General features: G+C 39.8%; 1 protein-coding gene across 1 annotated transcript in view; it reads right to left on the reverse strand.

The window, feature by feature from the left end:
- Nucleotides 1–406: 406 nt before the first annotated feature.
- Nucleotides 407–19,530, reverse strand: part of LOC133771346 (ras and EF-hand domain-containing protein) — an 81,592-nt gene continuing 62,468 nt past the window's right edge. Inside the window, exons 15-17 of the mRNA XM_062207093.1 lie at nt 16,944–17,063; nt 14,551–14,627; nt 407–512 (exon numbers count right to left, since the gene is read on the reverse strand). Coding sequence (XP_062063077.1) covers nt 407–512; nt 14,551–14,627; nt 16,944–17,063 — 303 coding nt within the window. The remainder of the gene's footprint in view (nt 513–14,550; nt 14,628–16,943; nt 17,064–19,530) is intronic.

Raw genomic sequence — 19,530 nt, forward strand, 5'->3', positions numbered from 1 at the left:
AGAACTCCCTTTTACTAGTACTCTAGTATCAAACATTTTAGGTGAGCATTGTCCTAGGTTATGACAATGTCAGCTATCACATGAATCTGATTAGGCCACTGAGTTTCTTCTAAAGCTTTGATCTGAGCATGTGATTTTTTTAAACTGCATTCAAACACATACCCATGATATTTCAAGGCTCTGTAAGGACAGGACAAGTCTATTTAACCTGAAGGTCCAAATCGCTCATTGAGATACAGAAAGGAGTCAAGGTTGCGGACAGACCCAAGAGCATGGTTCTGACTTCCCAGGCTATACCCTCTGCAGGACTGTGTCAGGAGTATGCACCACTCAGCAAAGAACCAAACAAGACACGCGGATTTAGTAAGCTGGAATGACGACTTCACAGGCCAAAGCCATTTGGTCTTTAACCACTGCAACAATTCTTCATCTGGGCTGACTTTTTGGAACTGGTCCCACTCAGGTTGGCGATGGATTTGCTGTCCTCCTCCTCAGTTCTTTTTTTCACTTCCCTGGAGACAGGAAGAGAAGGTGAGAAGGAGAGAGAGAAAAGATAAACCAACCTAAGCCACAAGCAGTTCTGAAGAAATAAAACTAAATGTAGTTTAGTTGAGTGCAGACATGAGCCATTGGACACTGATCTGAATACTTTATGGGTGTTGATTTACTTAACCCTCACTAGAACCATATGGATTTATTGTGCCTCATTTTGTATGTGTGGGCATAAAAGCAAATGAAGTTAAGAAGTTTCCCTTAGTGGAATTCAAACCATGCAGGCTGCCTGTAGTGCCTGTTTTCTTCTGAGCACCAGTCCCACTGCAAAAACAGACATAGGCACACGCACACACACACATGCCCTAATGTTCTCTCCTGAGGCTACAGGTTGCATTAATAGTTTAGTTCATTGTTTAACACATGGAACTCTGACTTCCATCCCTCAGTGATGCTCACTGCATCAAGAGCAATGGTGGTTTCAAAATCATTCTTACTTATTTTATGTGTATATATGTGTATGTGTGTGTGTGCTTTATTTTAGTTTAGGAATACAAATTTCATGCATTTAATATATTTATACTTTGGAACATAGAGATTCTTCCCTCTTACCTCCTTCTCACCCATACACTCCCTTCCTTTTTTATTCTTATTTTTTACAAAGATCTGTTTTCAGTTAATTTTATGCTCATAAAATTAACCCTACATTAAATAGAGAGTTCACTGAATGAAGAAAAAAGAACAAAAACAAACAAGAAAAGCATTGTTCCTCAACAGTCAGGACACGGACAATTCAAAATCATCGCATCTCAAGGTGTCAGTTTCACCTATGGATTACCTTTTAGGTACTAATTAGTTACTACAGATCAGAAAGACCGTATGGTATTTGTCTTTTTGTGACTGGCTTATTTCACTAAATATAATGGTTTCCAATTGCATCCATTTTGTTGCAAAGGACAGGATTTCATTTTTTTTTTTTTGACTGCTATGTAGTAATCCATAGTGTATATATACCATAATTTGTTTATCTCTTCTTCAGTTTATGGACATCTCATCAATTCCATATCTTAGCTATTGTAAATTGAGTTGAAATGAACATGGGGGTACAGATCACTCTTTCACATGCTGATTTAATTTCCATTGGATAAATTCCCAGGAGTTGGATAGCTGGGACAAATGGTACGTCTATATTCAGATTTTTGAGGTATCTCCATACTGTTTTCCATGGTGGCTGCACCAGTTTACATTCCCACCAACAGTGGGTTAGTGTACCTTTCTCCCCACATCCTTGCCAGCATTTGTTGTTTGTTGATTTCTGTATGAGAACCATTCTAACTGGGGTGAGGTGAAACCTCATTGTGGTTTTGATTTGCATTTCCTTGATGGTTAGTGATCCTGATCAATTTTTTCATGTGTGTATTGGCCATTGAATTTCTTTTCTTGAATAATGTCTGTTCAGGTCCTTTGCCCATTTTTTAACTGGGTTGTTTGATTTGTAGTTGTTGAGGTTTTTTTTAATAGATTTTTATAGATTCTGGAAATTTTAACTGGGTTGTTTGATTTGTAGTTGTTGAGTTTTTTTTTAATAGATTTTTATAGATTCTGGAAATTAATCTTTTATCAGTTGCATAGTTTGCAAATATTTTCTCCCATTCTGTTGGATGCCTCTTCACTTTGCTGAATGTTTCTTTTGTCACACAGAAGCTTCTCAGTTTGATATACTCCCATTTGTTAATTTTATCTTTGATTGCTGGCGCTTCTGGGGTCTTTTCTAATAAGTCTTTCCATATGTCAATGTCTTGTAGGGTTTCCCCAATGTTCTCTAGTAGTCTGATGGTGTCACATCATAGATTTAGGCCTATGATCAACATTGAGTGGATTTTTGTGTAAGGTGTGAGGTAGGAGTCTTCTTTCATATTTCTGCATGCAGAGATCCAGTTTTCCCAGCACCATTTGTTGAAGAGAATGTTACAGCTCCAGGGATTGATTTTTGCTCCTTTGTAAAAGATAAGTTGGTTGTAGATGTTTTGATTGATTTTTGGAGTTTCTATTCTGTTCCAGCAGTCTATACGTCTGTTTTTGTTTCAGAACTAGGCTGTTTTGATTATAATTGCCCTGTAGTATGTCTTGAGATCTGGTGTTATGATGCTTTCAGCTTTGTGTTTGTTGTTTAAGATAGCTTTAGCTATTTAGGGTCTCTTTTGTTTCCATATGAATTTTAGCATCATTTATTCTAGATCTGTGGACCACCATTGGCATTTTGATTGGGATCACATTGAATCTATAAATTGTTTTTTGTAGTATAGACATTTTGATGATATTGATTCTTCCAGTCCATGAACATGGAAGGTTTTTCCACTTTTTTATGTCTTCTTCTATTTCTTTCTTTAATGTTTTATAATTTTCATCATAGAGATCTTCAATATCCTTGGTTAAATTTATTCCAAGGTATTTAAATTTTTGTGTAGCTATTGTGAATGGGATTGATCTTAGAAGTTCTTTCTCAGCTGGTACATTGTCTGTGTTTATGAAGGCTATTGATTTTTGTGTGTTGATTTTATATCCTGCTACTTTACCAAACTCTTTTATGAGTTCCAAAATCTCTTTGTGGAGTCTTTTGGGTCCCCTTTATAGAAGCATGTCATCAGAAAACAGGGATAGTTTGACTTCCTCCTTCCCAATTTGTATCCCTTTGATTTATTTTTCTTGTCTAATGGCTCTGGCTAAAACTTCCAAAACTATATTAAATAGCAATGGCGAGAGTGGGCATCATTGTCTGGATATTAATGGGAATGCCTCCAATTTTTACCCATTCAATAGGATGCTAGCTGTCAATTTGTCATAAATTGCCTTTATTATGTTGAGGAACGTTTCTTCTATACCCAATTTGCTTAAGGTTTTCATCATAAAAGTATGTTGTATTTTATCAAATGCTTTCTCTGTGTATGAGATAATCATATGGTTTTTGTTCTTCAATTTGTTACTGTGATGTATCACATTTATTGATTTTTAGATGTTGAACCATCTCTGCATACCAGCGATAAATCCCATGTGGTCCAAGTGAATGATCTTTCTGTTGTATCATTGGATTCAACTGGCTAGTATTTTGTTGAGGATTTTTGCATCTATGTTCATTAGAGACATTGGTCTATAATTCTCTTTTTTCTGTTGTTTCTGTTTCTGGTTTAGGAATTAAGGTAATGCTGGCTTCCTGGGAGGAGTTTGGGAGGATATCCTCCCTTTCAATTACTCTGAATAGCTTAAGAAGAATTGGAGTTAGGTCTTCTTTAAATGTAGAATTCAGTAGTGAAGCCATCAGGACCTGGGCTTTTCTTTGTTGGGAGAGTTTTTATTACAGATTTAATCTTCATCTTGGTTATTGGTCTGTTTAGGTGTTCTATGTCTTCATGACTCAACTTTGGTAGAATGTATGCGTCCAGGAATCTATCCATTTCTTCGAGGTTTCGCAATTTGTTGGCATACAGCTCTTGTAGTAATTCCTGATGACTCTTTTTATTTTTGTGATATCTGTTTTTACATTTCCTTTTTATCTCTAATTTTACTAAAATGGATCTTATCCCTCTTTTCTTAGTTGGGCTAATGGTGTGTCAATTTTGTTAATTTTTTCAAAAAATTAGCTCTTCATTTTGCTGCTATTTTGTAATTTTTTTGTTTCAATTTTATTTCTTCTTTAATTTTAATTATTTCTTTTCTCCTATGAATTGGGATTTGTTTTGTAAGGTTTTTTTCTAGGTCCCTGAGATACACTGATAGCTCATTTATTTGATGTCTTTCCTGTTTCTTGATGTAGGCACCAATTGCTATAAAATTCTGTCTTAATACTGCTTTTGCTGTATCCTATAAGTTTTGATATGATATTTTGTCATCTTCATTCATTTCCAGGAATTTTTTGATTTCTCTATTCATTTCTTCTATGCCCCACTACTCATTTAGGAGCTTGTTGTTCAGTCTCCATGAGTTTACATACGTTCTAGAGATTCCCAAGCTGCTGATTTCAAGCTTCAATCTATTATGATCACAGAAGATGCATAGTATGATTTTGATTTTTTTGAATTTGTGGAGACTTGCTTTATGGCCTCATATATGGTCTATCCTAGAGAAATTTTCTTGTGCTGCTGAGAAGAATGTGAATTAACATGTTTAATAAAGATTTATTTATTTGAAAGGAAGTTAGAGAGACAGACAGACAGGCACACACACACACACGCACACACACACAGAGTCGGGGTGGGGGGAGAGACAGAGACAGAAATCTTCCATCTGCTGGTTAGCCCTCAGATGGCCATACCAGCCACGGCTAAGCCAAGCTGAAGGCAGGATCCTGGAACTCCATCCAGGTCTCCCACATAGGTGCAGGGGTCCAAATACTTTGGCCATCTTTTGCTGCTTTCCTAGGTGTATGAGCAGGAAATGGGTCAGAAGTGGAGCAGTCAGGATATGAACCCATATGGGATGCTGGAAACACAAGTGGTAGCTTAACTTGCTATTCCATGGTGCCAGCCCCAAGAATTAACTTCTAAGGCAATCCTGCAACACATAAAATCTTTTATGAAACCTCCGGGGAAGAGTCCTTCCAATTGTAGCCTCTGAGGATTTTTGTGAAATATGAAGATATAGATATCCCACCTTAGACAAGTTGAACGATCACCTTAGTGAATGAGATGAGTGTTACACCACATCCCCAAAATGGTCCAAAATAACCCCACTCCTCCTTGTAAGGGCCTGGCATTCCTTCATCAGAGAAGGAGCTTTGCCCCCCTCTGCCTTTGGTCATGGACAGATCTCTGCCTACTTAGAACATTAGATTCTGCAAGAAATCATGCTCCGGAAATCCCATGCCCAGGCATCAGCATGTCTGGCCATTTCAATCTCCTTCCCTTGGAGCCTTGGGCTCGATTTAAGAAATCCAGAATCCTCAATGGACAAAGGCCACAGAATGCTAGTGGGGAATGAGATGCCACACGGAGAAAACCCACAGGGAGAAAAGGAGGAGCACCTGGAGGAAGATATCCAGTCCAAGTGATAGTCTCTGTGACCATCTGACCAAATATGTGTGACACATCCCAAACAAGAACAGTTGAGGAAACTTCCAGCCAACAACTAGCAAACTCTGATTTTAAAATGTTGTTTTAGGCATCTAAGTTTAGGGATGGTTTATTATGGGAGCAGATAACTAGAACTGATGGGAACCTACATATTTATGGTAGAACAATTCTGTTTAACAGAAATACAAAATGATTTTAAATATGTCACTTTAAATTGTTTAGTAGCCACACCAAACAAATGTGAAAATGACAGGTGAGTTAATTTTATTACTATATATTAATATTTCAAACCAAGTATAGCAAAAACATTATCTTTTAAGAATGTAATCAATAAATTACTTTAATGAGTTTATATTTTATATATAATTACATAATTTATGTACTGTGTTCAAAACCCTGTATATACTGAATACGTTTAGCACAACTCAATTTGGACTAGCCACATTTCAAGTCTACAGTGGCTACAAAATTAGCCAGTGCAGCATCAGAAATTTCTAATGTGTCCTCACTTTTGAAAGCCACTGTCTTGTGAGCCAGAATTTTTCTGATTTAAGACAGGTTGGGTCTTATTATCCTCACAAAGCAGATGAAGAAACAAAAATCAGGAGAAAAAAAAGAGGAAACACAATTCAACTTAGAACTTCATGGAAGACCCAGCTCGGACTGCAATCCTGCAGAACTGTCACCCAGTGAATGTGTATTGTTTCAGCCACTACATCTGGGAATTTGTACAGTGATAGGAGAAAATTAATACAACTCAAATACAAACTCTCAGCAATTTTGTCATTCAACAAATGCCCAATTTCTGCCAGTCTGCAGCCCTCCACTACTAAGCTTTAAGGGAGACAGATGTCTACACATTGGAAAGTCCTTAGAGAGCTGCTAACACACATGTGCAGTGTGTTCCAGGCTTCAAGAAACTTCATGCAAACTTTGACATTAGGGGGACCTCTTGAAACAACAAAAATTCACCTTTAGTTAAATGAGGGAAGGAAATTCCAGGTGCAGTAACTGACAGCTGTAAAGGAAAAGGCATCAAACAGCTTCGCCATGACCAGACACAGAGTTTGCTGTGTCTACAGATTATCCTTCACTTGGGGAAAAAGATAATAGATTTGAGCAGGAGGGTCTGTGCGGTCGGGCTGAGAAGGATCACCAACCACAGGCTAAGGAGCAGGGTCTTTATGTCGCATGCAGGACACCAGTATGGGGTTGTAAGTAGGCAAGTAAACATTCATTGGTTTTTTATTTATAAAGATCACCCTGATTATAGCATGGAAGTGAATGATAGTGGAGAAACTGAGGCAGAAACTCTTGCACTAACCCAGGCAGAACATTTTGAGGCCTGCACCAAAGCAAAGAGAGCATGAGAGCAAGAGAGAAATGCATGGATTTGAGAGAAACAGAGAGATCCCTGAATCAGCAGGGCCCCTGCAGAGCACAGTGGAAGTGGGGATTGAGGAAAGGAATAAGGTGCCTAATTTTTTAATCACAATTATGCAATTATGGTAGATTCCTGAGAAAGGGAATACAGGATGATGAACAATTTCCAAAGAACAGTAGCACATTAGGATTTGGAAATGATGTCATGGTGCATGTGTAGTTTCTATGTCTTAGGGAATTTTAAAAAGAAGTGAGGTTAAAAAATATAGAAACTGGAAATCACCAGGTAGAAATGGTTCCAGAAGCCATAAGCAGGAAAGACACCAGGCAGAGAGAGGGTAAAGAGGAAGAGAGTGCAGACTGGAATCCTGAGATCTCCAACATTCCAGTGGCAAGTGACTCGGGCCAGCAGTGAAGAGTTCCGAGTTCACCACTAGCTGGGTCACTGGGAGTAAGCTGAGTAAGCATTCTTTTTTTTTTTTTTTTTTTAACAGGCAGAGTGGACAGTGAGAGAGAGAGAGAGACAAAGGTCTTCCTTTGCCATTGGTTCACCCTCCAATGGCCGCCGCGGCCTGCGCGCTGCGGCCGGCGCACTGCGCTTATCCGAAGCCAGGAGCCAGGCACTTCTCCTAGTCTCCCATGGGGTGCAAGGCCCAAGCACTTGGGTCATCCTCCACTGCACTCCCGGGCCATAGCAGAGAGCTGGCCTGGAAGAGGGGCAACCGGGACAGAATCCGGCACCCCGACCGCGACTAGAACCCGGTGTGCTGGCGCCGCAAGGCGGAGGATTAGCCTATTGAGCCGCGGCGCCGGCTGAGTAAGCATTCTAATACTGTTTTCTCACCTGTAAAATACATACAATAATGGTACTCTTCTCACACAACAACCTGCATCTCTCCCTTCAGGGAGGTGCAATGGACTCTATCAGCCACATACCACAAGGTGGCCTGGTAATAGAAAAGAGTACGTCTAAAAGGTCACAGGAACATTGAAATAAAAGATAATGTGCATTTTCTGTAAGCTTTTTGAAGATCATGCATATTTTTCATTTTTTCCCCACTAATGTTCATACTCAAAGCCTGTCTTTTATTTCCTAGATATCTCTAGTGAATGTAGCATGGGGCTATCAACATGTTAAGTACTGGTAATAATATAGACATTAATAAACCTGAAAGCAAGTAGTAGGGAGGAAAAAGACATAACCTAACTTTCATCAGGCATGTATCACTTTAACAAAATCAGAAAGATCTAACTCCAAACACTTAAAATAGGTTTATGGTTGGGAAAAATGAAGTGACCTCACCAAAAATTACCATATACTTACAATGGTGCTTTAGACGACCCAGTCTATACAGAGATTTACACACAACAAGGTCAATTCTTGTGCTAAACTGATACAGCAGCCCAAGTATTTGTGTTTTTCTCTAATATCAGGCCATTGATCAATTAATTGACCATTGAATTGAGCTTACTACAAAAGGTTTGAAGCCTGCAGTCCTGGTGATGGCAAACTCCCATACCAATGGCACAATGGTTAGGAAAGCGAGCCTGTCAGCACAGCAAGGAAGTGGCATTTCTAAGATAAGCATTTCCTGGGATTGAAAGGTTTTCCAATAAATGGCTGAGTCGTTCAGTCTGTTAATCAAACACTTCTGTCCTCCCTTCAACAATGAATTCTTTTTCAGACAAGGCAAATCTATGCATTCTTCAGTTTAAGTTTGCCAACATTACATGGCATAGAAGGAACTGAAATTTAAATTGAGGACTTACAAGGTTTACATTTATATGTAACCTTCTGAAGATTGTTAAGACTTCAATAATTGATAATTTTGCCCATAGAGACTGTAACGTTTCCATTTAATACATGGGTGCTTTCACAAGCAAATCTGAAGACAGAATGTAAAGCAGTTGGACTTTGCATATATTTGCTTTATTTATTTTAACATTTAACACTGTTTCCATAACCAGAGGCTCGAAACCAGGCCTTACTACACCAACAATAATAATTTTTAAAAATGTTTGGTAATTCACAAAAGCTTGTCTGATTTCTTTAATTGTCAAAAGCTTTAAAACTAACTATAACATAACAGTATTCAACTAAAATGACCTTGTTATCCAAATGCCTTTGCCCACAGTTTTTTAAGCAAACAGCACAAGCTGCTGTCTAAGTACTACAAGCAGGGCTGATGCCTGCCTGCCTCGACAGGGCACACAGGAGCAGATGGAAAGGAAGGCATAGGCAGTCTAGGCCACTCCCAACTTTATGATACAATAAAGAGAATCGATTCTGCACTAGGTGTAACTGGGGCCATTTAACCATCATGTAACCCCTTAAGATAACTGAGCATTAAACTGTCATTATGTCATTCAGTGGAGTACAGGCTAGAATACAAAAGGCCTTCAAAAAGTTTATGGAAATGTGTAAAGACTGCAAGGACAATGCTGTCACAAGGATTTACAGAGAGCCTCCACCTGTTTGGACAGGCCCTTGGAGGGGAGGGTCTAAGGGACTCTCTTGAGGGGGTTGAAGAGATTATTTATTTGCTAGTCTGTTAACCTACTTGAGACTCCAATGTTGGGCATCTGACTAGTGCCCTTAACTTCCTAACAGAATGTGGCTACAGGTGTCCAAGGAGAAAGAATAACTAGTCTGTCAGGAAGCAATTTATGACTCGTCGTCACTCTGCGGAACAGAGACTGGCCCCAGAGAGAATACAGGCTGCACAGCAAATTCCTACTCCTACAATCTGAAGACAACTTCTGCATTTCTCTAACAGGTTATGAATACCTAGGTATGGGGAAGTCTCTGTAGAAGACTGTCAAGAGTGAGCCAAAACAGGGACTCCTCCATTGGGAAAGAGAACAAAACACAGCCTTTATCCAGGTACAGGCTGCTATGACTAAGGTCCCTCACTATGTTTGCCAAACCCAGTCCTTCAAAATGGGTAGACTTCAGACATGCTAACTGCTTCCCAAGGGGGTGTCTGTGACATGCTTCAAGACTGTTGATTTTGGTCAATCCAACTAGACAGATATAAAACTGTATTCAGCATTTCCTGAATGAAGTCAAGACAAACAGGGTTAAACAGAGCTGGAATTTCTGGCTTAGCACCGGGTCATGGAACTCCTGGTTGTTGTCTCTTTTTGGCTTGATAGCTCTCATTATCTTACTGTGTCTCTTTATATCAAATGTCTTTAATGTACTGGTTCATTTTTTTAAAGATTTATTTTATTTACTTGAAAGAGTTACAGAGAAAGGTAGAGTCAGAGAGAGAGAAATAAATGTCTTCCATCTGCTGGTTCACTTCCCAAATGACAACGGCCAGAGCTGAGCTGATCAGAAGCCAGTAGCCAGGAGCTTCTTCCAGGTCTGAACCATGAGGGTTCAGCGGCCCAAGGATCTGGGCCATCTTCCACTGCTTTCCCAGGACATAGCAAGTAGCTGGATTGGAAGAGGAGCAGCCAGGACTTGAACCACACACATATGGGATGCGAGCACTGCAGGTGGGGGCTTTACCCCACTGAGCCACAGTGTTGGCCCTGCACTGGTTCATTTTGTCTCTAAAGAATAAAAGCTGTCTAGCTCCAGAGAGTTGTGAGGCAGGGCTTCCAGCTTATCCCATTGGACAACATGCCCAGTCCTCTGGACTAGGCAGGACAATCTTTTCCAAGGCCACCTCAAGTACCACAGGACAGACAGCAAGAGAAGAATGCCCACAAACAGCTCCACACCCCAATGCCAGGTCAAAGAAAATACAGAAGACGGCGCTTCACCCATGCTACTCCTGTAAGATCATGGGTCACTTCTCTTGAGGGAAGAATGGTAAGGTAGATAGGTAGGCATTAGCCTATGTGTGTAAGAAGGGCTGAAGAAAATCCAAAGTTTTTGAAGAAAAGGGAATTTATTTTGTGCAATGGAATGAGGGAAAATGTAGAAGCAAGCCTTGGAAACAGACCAGTATTCAGACATCAAAAGTCTTGCCCTTGTTGCATACACTTGTTGGTGGATTCCAGCCCTCTCCTAGGGATACCTTATGGGAAACTTCCCAGTCCCACACTGAAGAGGCTATGAGGTTCACTATGAAGTTCTGGGAGGAATTTCAGGAATTCCACACGCAGGATGCACTTCACCCAGGGATATCTCCCACAGGGATGGGAGAGAAGAAATGGAGAGTCCATATTCATATCCATGAAAACTCCAGTCATAGTACAGACTGGTCTCTCAGTTCTTTACAAAGATGGCCCCCTTGTCTGTCAGTTGTACCCTCTTCATTAAACTTGGCTAGCATACTTACTGCACAAGGAAGGTATGAAGGAAGGAAGGGAAGGAGGAGAGAAGGAGAAAAAAGCTGCGTGGTTTTTCAAAATTTTTTCACCAAAATAAACATCTTTCCATTCAATTTACCAATAACTTTTTGAAGTCCCCTCATGGATACAATCTCAGACTGTTAGAAAGGATATCTGAGATGATTTTATTCAACCCTCTTCCTCAATGGAAAGATTTCAGGTGCCTAAAGAGAGACAGGAGCTTGTTGAAGACTCCTTAGCCATTTAGGAGTAGATTCAAGAAAGAACTTCAACTCTCCTTATATCACAATCCTTCGATATTCTGGGCAACAGCCTGTAATCACATATAAAGGGACTTCAAAAAGGTTATGGAAAACAGAATTTCAGATGTCTGCTTGGTGGAAAAAATGTTTGAAATCCATGCAGATGAAGGGCCTTCAAAAAGTTCATGAAAAATTGATTTATGAAAAAACTACACATGCATTTAAAAATTTTTTTGCAATAAAATAAACTTATCATTTAATTTGATTTTTCCACAAACATTTTGAAACACCCTGCCTGGTGCAGAATGAGTATCTCTTATCTGAAATGCTTGGGACCAGAAGTTTTTCATATATCTGAGTTTTCCAGATTTTTGGAATAATTGCATAGACTTTACCAGCTGAGTATTCCTAATCCAAAAATCAAAAGTTCAAAGTGTTCCAAATGCTTAATTAAGTTTTAAAAAATTATGAGAGAGAGAGAGAGAGAAAGAGAGAGTGAGAGAGCCCAAGATCTCTCCCACTGGCTCACTCTCCAAATGAATGTAACAGCCAATATTGGATTGAGCTAGAACTCAATCCAGGTCTACCACATGAGTAGCAGGGATCCAACTACTAAGCCATCAGAAGTCAACTCCCAGGGTCTGCAATGGTCAGAGTCAAGTATTGAACCCAGTACCACTGGGTTGTGGGCATCTTAATCACCATGCCAAAACACCTAAGCCTGCCCACCCCCAATTCCCCCCACACGCACATATACTCAAACTTTTTCAGTGTACATCTGTACTCAAAAAGTTTTGGATTTTGCAACACTATTGGATTTTGGGATTTGGGATTATGGATTTTCTCTTGTATAAAGGCTGACCCTATTGCAACCTTCCCAGCTTGTGGGAGCATCAATTCAGTACTCCACTGAACAAAGCTAAGGCAGCACTGACACTGTGTTGAACCTTGGGCCCAAGGATTCTCTAAAGACCTGCAGGACCTCTCCCATTCCTCTCCCTATCAGCTACATCACCTCTGTCCAAGAATCCTCAGGTATATACTCATGAAACACAAACACCAAACATCTACCTTTAGTAAAGTCAAACACCGAATTTCATTGAATTATTCCCCCTTTATTGAATGTAGCTTTCTGACCAAAGTACTTTATATTCCCTAAGAACTGCAAAGTGGCAGATTACATTACCTGACCCACCCTACAATCACATGGATTTCAACTTTTTGTCCCCAAATGAAGCTTATCTTTTAATTCCATTTTCCACTAAGTATTTGAAGTACCCTCACATAAAAGTTTTACTCAGGGACTTTTTTTGTCAAATGTGATATTAACTCATTATTTTCTTACCAATCACAGGCCACAGAACATGTAATTATTTGAATCTAAACACGTTTAAATATTTTATTTTTTCCTACCTGTTGTAGGAAACACTCAAAGTTTCTGCTTTAAACAGAGGATGTCTGGTGTTATGGGGAAGTGGGTGGTGGGGTGGGAGGTATCATAGTTGGACTGATGTCAAAGGGAAAGATGTTCAAAGACACTGGATATTAGCCTAGGTCATCTGCCAAGCCCTGCCACCTAAAGTCCTGGCACCTGTTTCTCAATCCTCTAAGGTGAAGGCAAAAACCCCAAGTCTCTAGTCCAAACATTCCACTAACAGAACACTGGTCTATTAGGCATTAAAAATACCAAGTCACTAATTCAAAACCAGCACTGAAAATACCACAGTAACTGTCAATGTTTACTAGCTGAACAGGTCAATTATCACACAAAAGATTCTAATAAAATCTCACAAGCACTCAAAAATATAATTGCACATTTAAAATTATGTTTTTGCTTTGTTTGCAATTGGAGATCATTGTTAAAAATTTTATTACTGTCTATTTTTATTTTTCCTTTCTTTTTTTTGATATTTAATCCCAGTAGGACAGTAAAGGATCATTTTTTCATTTGTTGCAAAAACTATGCAGAAGCAATAAATCTAACAATAACATTGTTATTTCCTAGAACACTTTAAAAATTAAAACATGAATATTTATATTCAAGTTCTTAAATAACATAATTTGTATTCTAATCTGTATTCCAAAATGTTATTTATTATTTAATAACACCACTATCAACATAATCATCACCTAGGTACTACTCATTTTGACATTGACCCACTACACCACTCTTCTTAAACTCAGGATAACGTCACAAGAGCTGTACCCATAATAGTCCCTAGTGTTTAAAATCTGGTTCCTGAAAATAACTCCTATAAGTCAACTATTAGCTTCATGGTGACATTTTCCAGAAATGTCAATGGCACTTCGGATACACCTGTTTTGTTTGACAGTGAAGATATTTTGCCAATGTTCAAAGAGAACAAGCAGCATTACCAGCTTTTATCATATCCACGCGTATTTGCTTCATGGTTGAAAAAAAAGATGATATTTCCTGTTGTATATACATGGACACCTCAAAAAATTCATAGAAAATGGAATTAAAAGCTAAGTTGATTGCCTTGCAAAAATTTTGAGATCCATCTATATGAATCATCAAAAAGTTCAGGGACAATACATATTATGAAAAAGCTATGCATGGATTTTAAAAAAAGTACCAAAGTAAACTTGACTTTTATTTTAGTTTTAGAAAGTTATTTATTCAAAAGACAGAGATACACCCAGAGAAAGACAGATAGACAGATCAACATACATACACAGAGAGATCTGCATCTAGTGGTTCACTCCCCAAATGCCCATAACAGCCAGGACTGGTCCCAGCCAAAACTGGGAACCAAGAACTCGATCTGCCATCTCCAGGCTGAGCATAGCAGAAAGCTGGAGCTGGAAGCAGAGCCAGGACTCAGCCCCAACACTGCAGTAATCACAAGTGGCATCTCCAGTGTTATGCCAAGTGTGTGTCCATCCCTATTCCTACCTTTCAACTCCTTTCCCATAAAGCTTTTGAAGTATCAGTATATTCTACCTATGCAATCTGGTCAAGAAATTTGACATATGCCCTACCTAGGTAGAAATGCAATCTCACATTCCAGTTTTCCAAATACAAGGCCAGACTTTACCGAGCAAGATGTAGAACAGCTTCCACTACATTGGAACCATCTTTGGCACTTGTTTCACAGAATAAGGCACCATAGGTCTGTGGAAAAGGAATGCACACAGTTAAACAGAGCCTTTAACTTGCAATTCCTGGAATTTCAAATCAGTAAGATGAAATAAAAATATATGTTCCCTTTAGCATGCTGAGAGACTAACAGTTAAGGATTTAAAGTCAGAGTTTCAATATTTAAAAAAATCTTTGAATGTAGTTATTCTAGAAATAAGTCCTACAAATTTTTACTCTGCATTAAAACAACACATATTTCATGCTTTGAGGTTTTATTTCCAGCATTCACACACATGCTATCAAATTTCATCAAATAATTTGAGAGAGACAAAGATGATGGCTGAAGGTAACCACTCACGAGTTTGATGTCAATCAGAGAGAGGTTTCCTTTTGGCTGGCAGGACAGGAACATCCTATTTCACATCACCATCTTTTCTACCAGAATTTGACATCCTGTGTCTCACTAAAATTAACATGTGTTTTCTAGTCCTCTAATATTCAACCTCCCAGTGGTTATGAATATGATCACTGATCAGATCATTCTCCTTCTTCCAAACTTTTTTTTAATTATATATTTAAGTTATACAAGTTTCATCTTTCAGTGACTCCTGGCTCTTCTTTAGGTAACGTTTAAATGATTTTCCATGGCTAACATGGCCCAGTTTGATGTGCCCCAATCAACCTCCCACAATTCCCCTGTAGCTGTAAAGCTCCTGTTACCCTGCAGTGCTCCAAATTCCCTCTGAACTCAGGACCTTGCACCTGCTATCCCATTACCTAGGCTGCTCCCTACTTCCTCCACCACCTTCACCAGGCTAACTACTTCCTACAGTTTTTTACTTTACAGTTTTAATTTTTAGGAAATCCTTCCTTGAAGTTAAGATTAACACTTTTCAAACCCTGAGAAGTCTTTACTAGGTCTTCTTAGAAAACCTCACAGCACTCTGTATTTTTCCTGCATCGTACTTGCTACTGTTGCAACTGCTGAAGTTATCTTTGTGTGTCTTTGTCTAACAAATTGAAGATGTTTTCTTTTTAAGCAAGGAGAACTGAGTGCACTGTGTCATTGGGTGTGGGTTTTAAACAACCTAGTGTGGGACAAGGCTAGCATAAGATGATTTCTCTGGAGCAGGGAGAGAAAGAAGCAGACATGGGAAGACTCCCTAAGGGGATATATATCCAGGAGACCCCAACTACATAGAATATCTATATAAACCATAAAATGAACATATTCTCTAGCAGAAGCAGCTGCAGCTGCTGCTTACTTCTATGAGCAGGATGTTACCGATACAATAGAGCCTGCCTCTGAGGATGCATGGGGGTGGAGGTCCTGAGATGCATAAGCAAGCAAACCCTGGGGGCTCTGCTAGTGTGGGGCAGAGTTGGGCATGTGGATTACACGAGTTTCACGTCTGTCTCTTCCAGACAGTAAACTATGAGATGGCAAAGACTGTTTTGCTTGGCACATAATGAAGTGTTTGCCACACGGCAGATACAACTTCATGTATGTTAAATGAATCTCTTCCTTAATTCACTGTCCAGTTTTGATGATTATCACATCCAGTTAGCAATTTTAAGATTTAAAACAAGACTTTCCAACTTAAAAGAGTAAAACTTAAAGTTCATACACATATGCTACAGAATAGTCCTTTCATGGTGCTGATGAGCGACCACACCACCATCAGATCTGACCGGGACAGGGTGAACTTGCTTGGCCCAAGGTGCCTCTGATTCCTTGCACAGGTCAACTCATAGGAGGGCTACACTACATCCTGACAGGATGACAGTATACAGGAGCAAACACGGCCCACAGTAGCAATCTGGACAGGATTGTACTGCATCCCTTTTACACGCATAACCCAAATTAATTTTAGACCATTTTAAATAAGCACGAATCTTCAAGAAAAAAGTCTTCTGATTCCCTTTCACCCAGGTGAGGCCCTGTTTATCTCCTGTCCCCTGGTATGGTAACCCCCTGAGGTCAAGCACACGTTTTCAGAACAGGACTTCCGTTCATTTTCCTTTACCTGGACTTCAGGACTAGAGAAGGATTCCAGGAGCTGGGTTAGAGGGAGGAGGATGAGGACAGGATTATTCCAGCTCCTCTTTGTAGTGATGCTCAGTGGAGGAATTGAGCATGTGCATGTTTTCCTTTAAGAGGGAATCGATCACACTCAAGGGGAGGGCGCTGGGAGCTCTGCCTGCGTGAGGGGGACAGTGCCTCATCAAACGGGGAGGAGGTTCGACTGAGGCTCTCTCAAGCAAAGGTAGACAAAAGGGGAAGGGCATTGACTCCAAAGTCTTTACCCCCCCACAGTCCCTCCCAGTTCAGACCACCCTCATGCTTACCATGGCCAGTTTTTCTCCAAAGTACCCTGAGACACACTTTTGCCCTTCTGCAGAAGCAGAGTCTCGAAGGTCAGCCTTGTTTCCCACCAGCATGATAGGGATTGTCTCATGGGCTGCATCCTTCCATGAAGAAACAAAACAAATAAACATCAAACATGGGTCACATGGAGATCATGACGAGGACAACCAGAGCAGGAGCAGTTACCGTTTTCCAACTGTCCCTTGTGTGCAAAATGATGGATTCCACACTTGGTGAAGTAAACGCAACACATAAATGTTAGCACTTTCAGTGTGTGCATAACTACTGTAAGTCTTATTTCTGTAGAACAAGGTGTCTTATTTATCCTTGTCAAAGTCTTGCTGTCAACTATAACAGAATTATTTACATTATATTGAAGATTATATCTTTAAGTCTCAAAATATCTCTAAACATCCCCATAGTCTCCTCCTATTCACAGGTGAGAAAATGGAATTCAGAGAGATTGAGTAAAAAGGTGTAAGGACTGGGGCCTGGTTCCACACTAACTCCATAACCATGCTACTCAGACAAGGTTCCATCCTTACATTAATGACAAGAGAGCAGGCACTGGGATAAGTCCGTTTTATGCAAAGGAAAATTGGTATTTACTAATTTCTTATCTCTAGCACACAAATACAAACTAACATAAATTAAGAAACATGACCTCAGAGTTCTATTTGGCTGTAGTACCCACACAATTTTCTACCTTATACTTTTATTTCAAACAACAATGATTACAAGTCAATGTCACTAACCCAGGCATAAAACACACAGATAATTTTTCCACCACTGTGGAACAAAAATGTAGTTCAAAAGTTCCACAACATGGGGCTGCCTTGGTGGTACAGTGAGTTAAGCCTCAGCCAGTGATGCCAGTATCCCATATGAGCAAAGGTTTGAGCGAGTCCTGGCTGCTCCACTTCTGATCCAGCTCCCTGCTAATGCTCTCGGGAAAGCAATGGAAGATGGCCCCAGTGTTTAGGAACCTGCCATCCATGTGGGAGAACCAGATACAGTTCTGAGCTCCTGGCTTCAGCCCGGACCAGTCCTGACAGTTGTGGCCATTTTGGGGTGAATCAGCAGATGGAAGACTCTCTCTCTCTCTCCGTGTGTGTTGTAACTATGCCTTTCAAATAAATAAATAAGTAAATCTTTAAAAAAGTTCCATATTCATTGCTCTTTGGTTTACAACAAAAGCAAAATGCAGAAATCCTAAAGATCAATGTTTGTCTGGTTCCTAAATAGGAGTGGCAGCAGCCCTGATTGACATATGTGAGAACTAGTCTCAGGGAGCCTACAGATAGCCGCTGCTCACTCAGTTTGGGACTACCACGATGACTAGAAATGAGGCTTGTGGTTGGGACCATGGCATAGCAAGTAAAGCTGCCGCCTGTGATGCTGGCATCTCATGTGGGCATTGTTTCAAGTCCTGGCTGCTCCATTTCTGATACAGGTCCCTGCTAGTGTGCCTGGGAAAGTAGTGGAAGATGGCCCAAATGCTTGGGGCCCCTGTACCCTCGTGGGAGACCTGGATGAAGCTCCTGGCTTCAGACCTGCCCAGCTCTGGCCATTGTGGCCATTTAGGGAGTGAACCAGAGGATGGAAGATCTCTCTCTCTTGCTGTAATTTTGCTTTTCAAATAAATAAATAATCTTTAAAAACAAGGAAACAAGGCTTAAAATGAAATTAAACTTGACTTCCTTTCTCTTCGGACAGTGTTCCTTTCACTGTAGTCAAAGGGAAAAGAGAATGAAAGGCTCTTCCAAAAATTGCTGGCTCCACCCATGAATGTGTTCATCAACTGTGCTCTTTGTTGATGTCAGGATTCAAGGGGGCAAGATTTAGAAGCCATTGACAAAACATTAACTTAAGTAAGCCAAGAGCGTGAGCCTCTAAATGACTTACCACATGTCACATAAGTAATATTGGAATCTCCTGCAAGTTGTGGCCTAAGTAACACCTCCACCTCACTAATGAAAACTTCAGCCCACCCCCTCCTCATAAGGCTGTATTCTGTTCTCCATTTTGTTTCTATAACATTAAATACTTTCCAGCATATGTTTCATTTATTTATGTTTGTTGCTTTAAAACTGCTTTCTGCACTACAATACAAGCTCTATAAGGCCAGGGCTCTTATTTCTATTAACAGATACATCTCAAGTACATAGAAAAGTAAATGCAGTGGAATCACTCAAAAAATATTTTTGATTGTGTAAAAGTTAGGACAAGGTCTTATATCTCAACTATCACCATTTAGGTTCTACCTAACTATTCAAACAACAAAATATTCACTATAGTAAGTAAATGGCCACAATTCTATTTAACCCATAATTCTAGTACAAGACTTTGTAACCCAGCAATTTTGGATCAAAGTGTACAATGATTAATTCCCAGGGTCCATTCACCATGTACATTTTACTGTTTATCAATCCTCTGGCCGACTGCCCAAGATTTGTTTCCAGCCATATGTATTGTAAGCTATTAATCTTCCCTACAGGATCTCATCAGAATTCAAAAGTGAGACTTAGAGAAGCTTCATTATGTTCTCTCTCTCTCTCTCTCTTTTTT

The sequence above is a fragment of the Lepus europaeus genome, chromosome 12, assembly GCF_033115175.1.
Source record: "Lepus europaeus isolate LE1 chromosome 12, mLepTim1.pri, whole genome shotgun sequence".
NCBI lineage: Eukaryota > Metazoa > Chordata > Mammalia > Lagomorpha > Leporidae > Lepus > Lepus europaeus.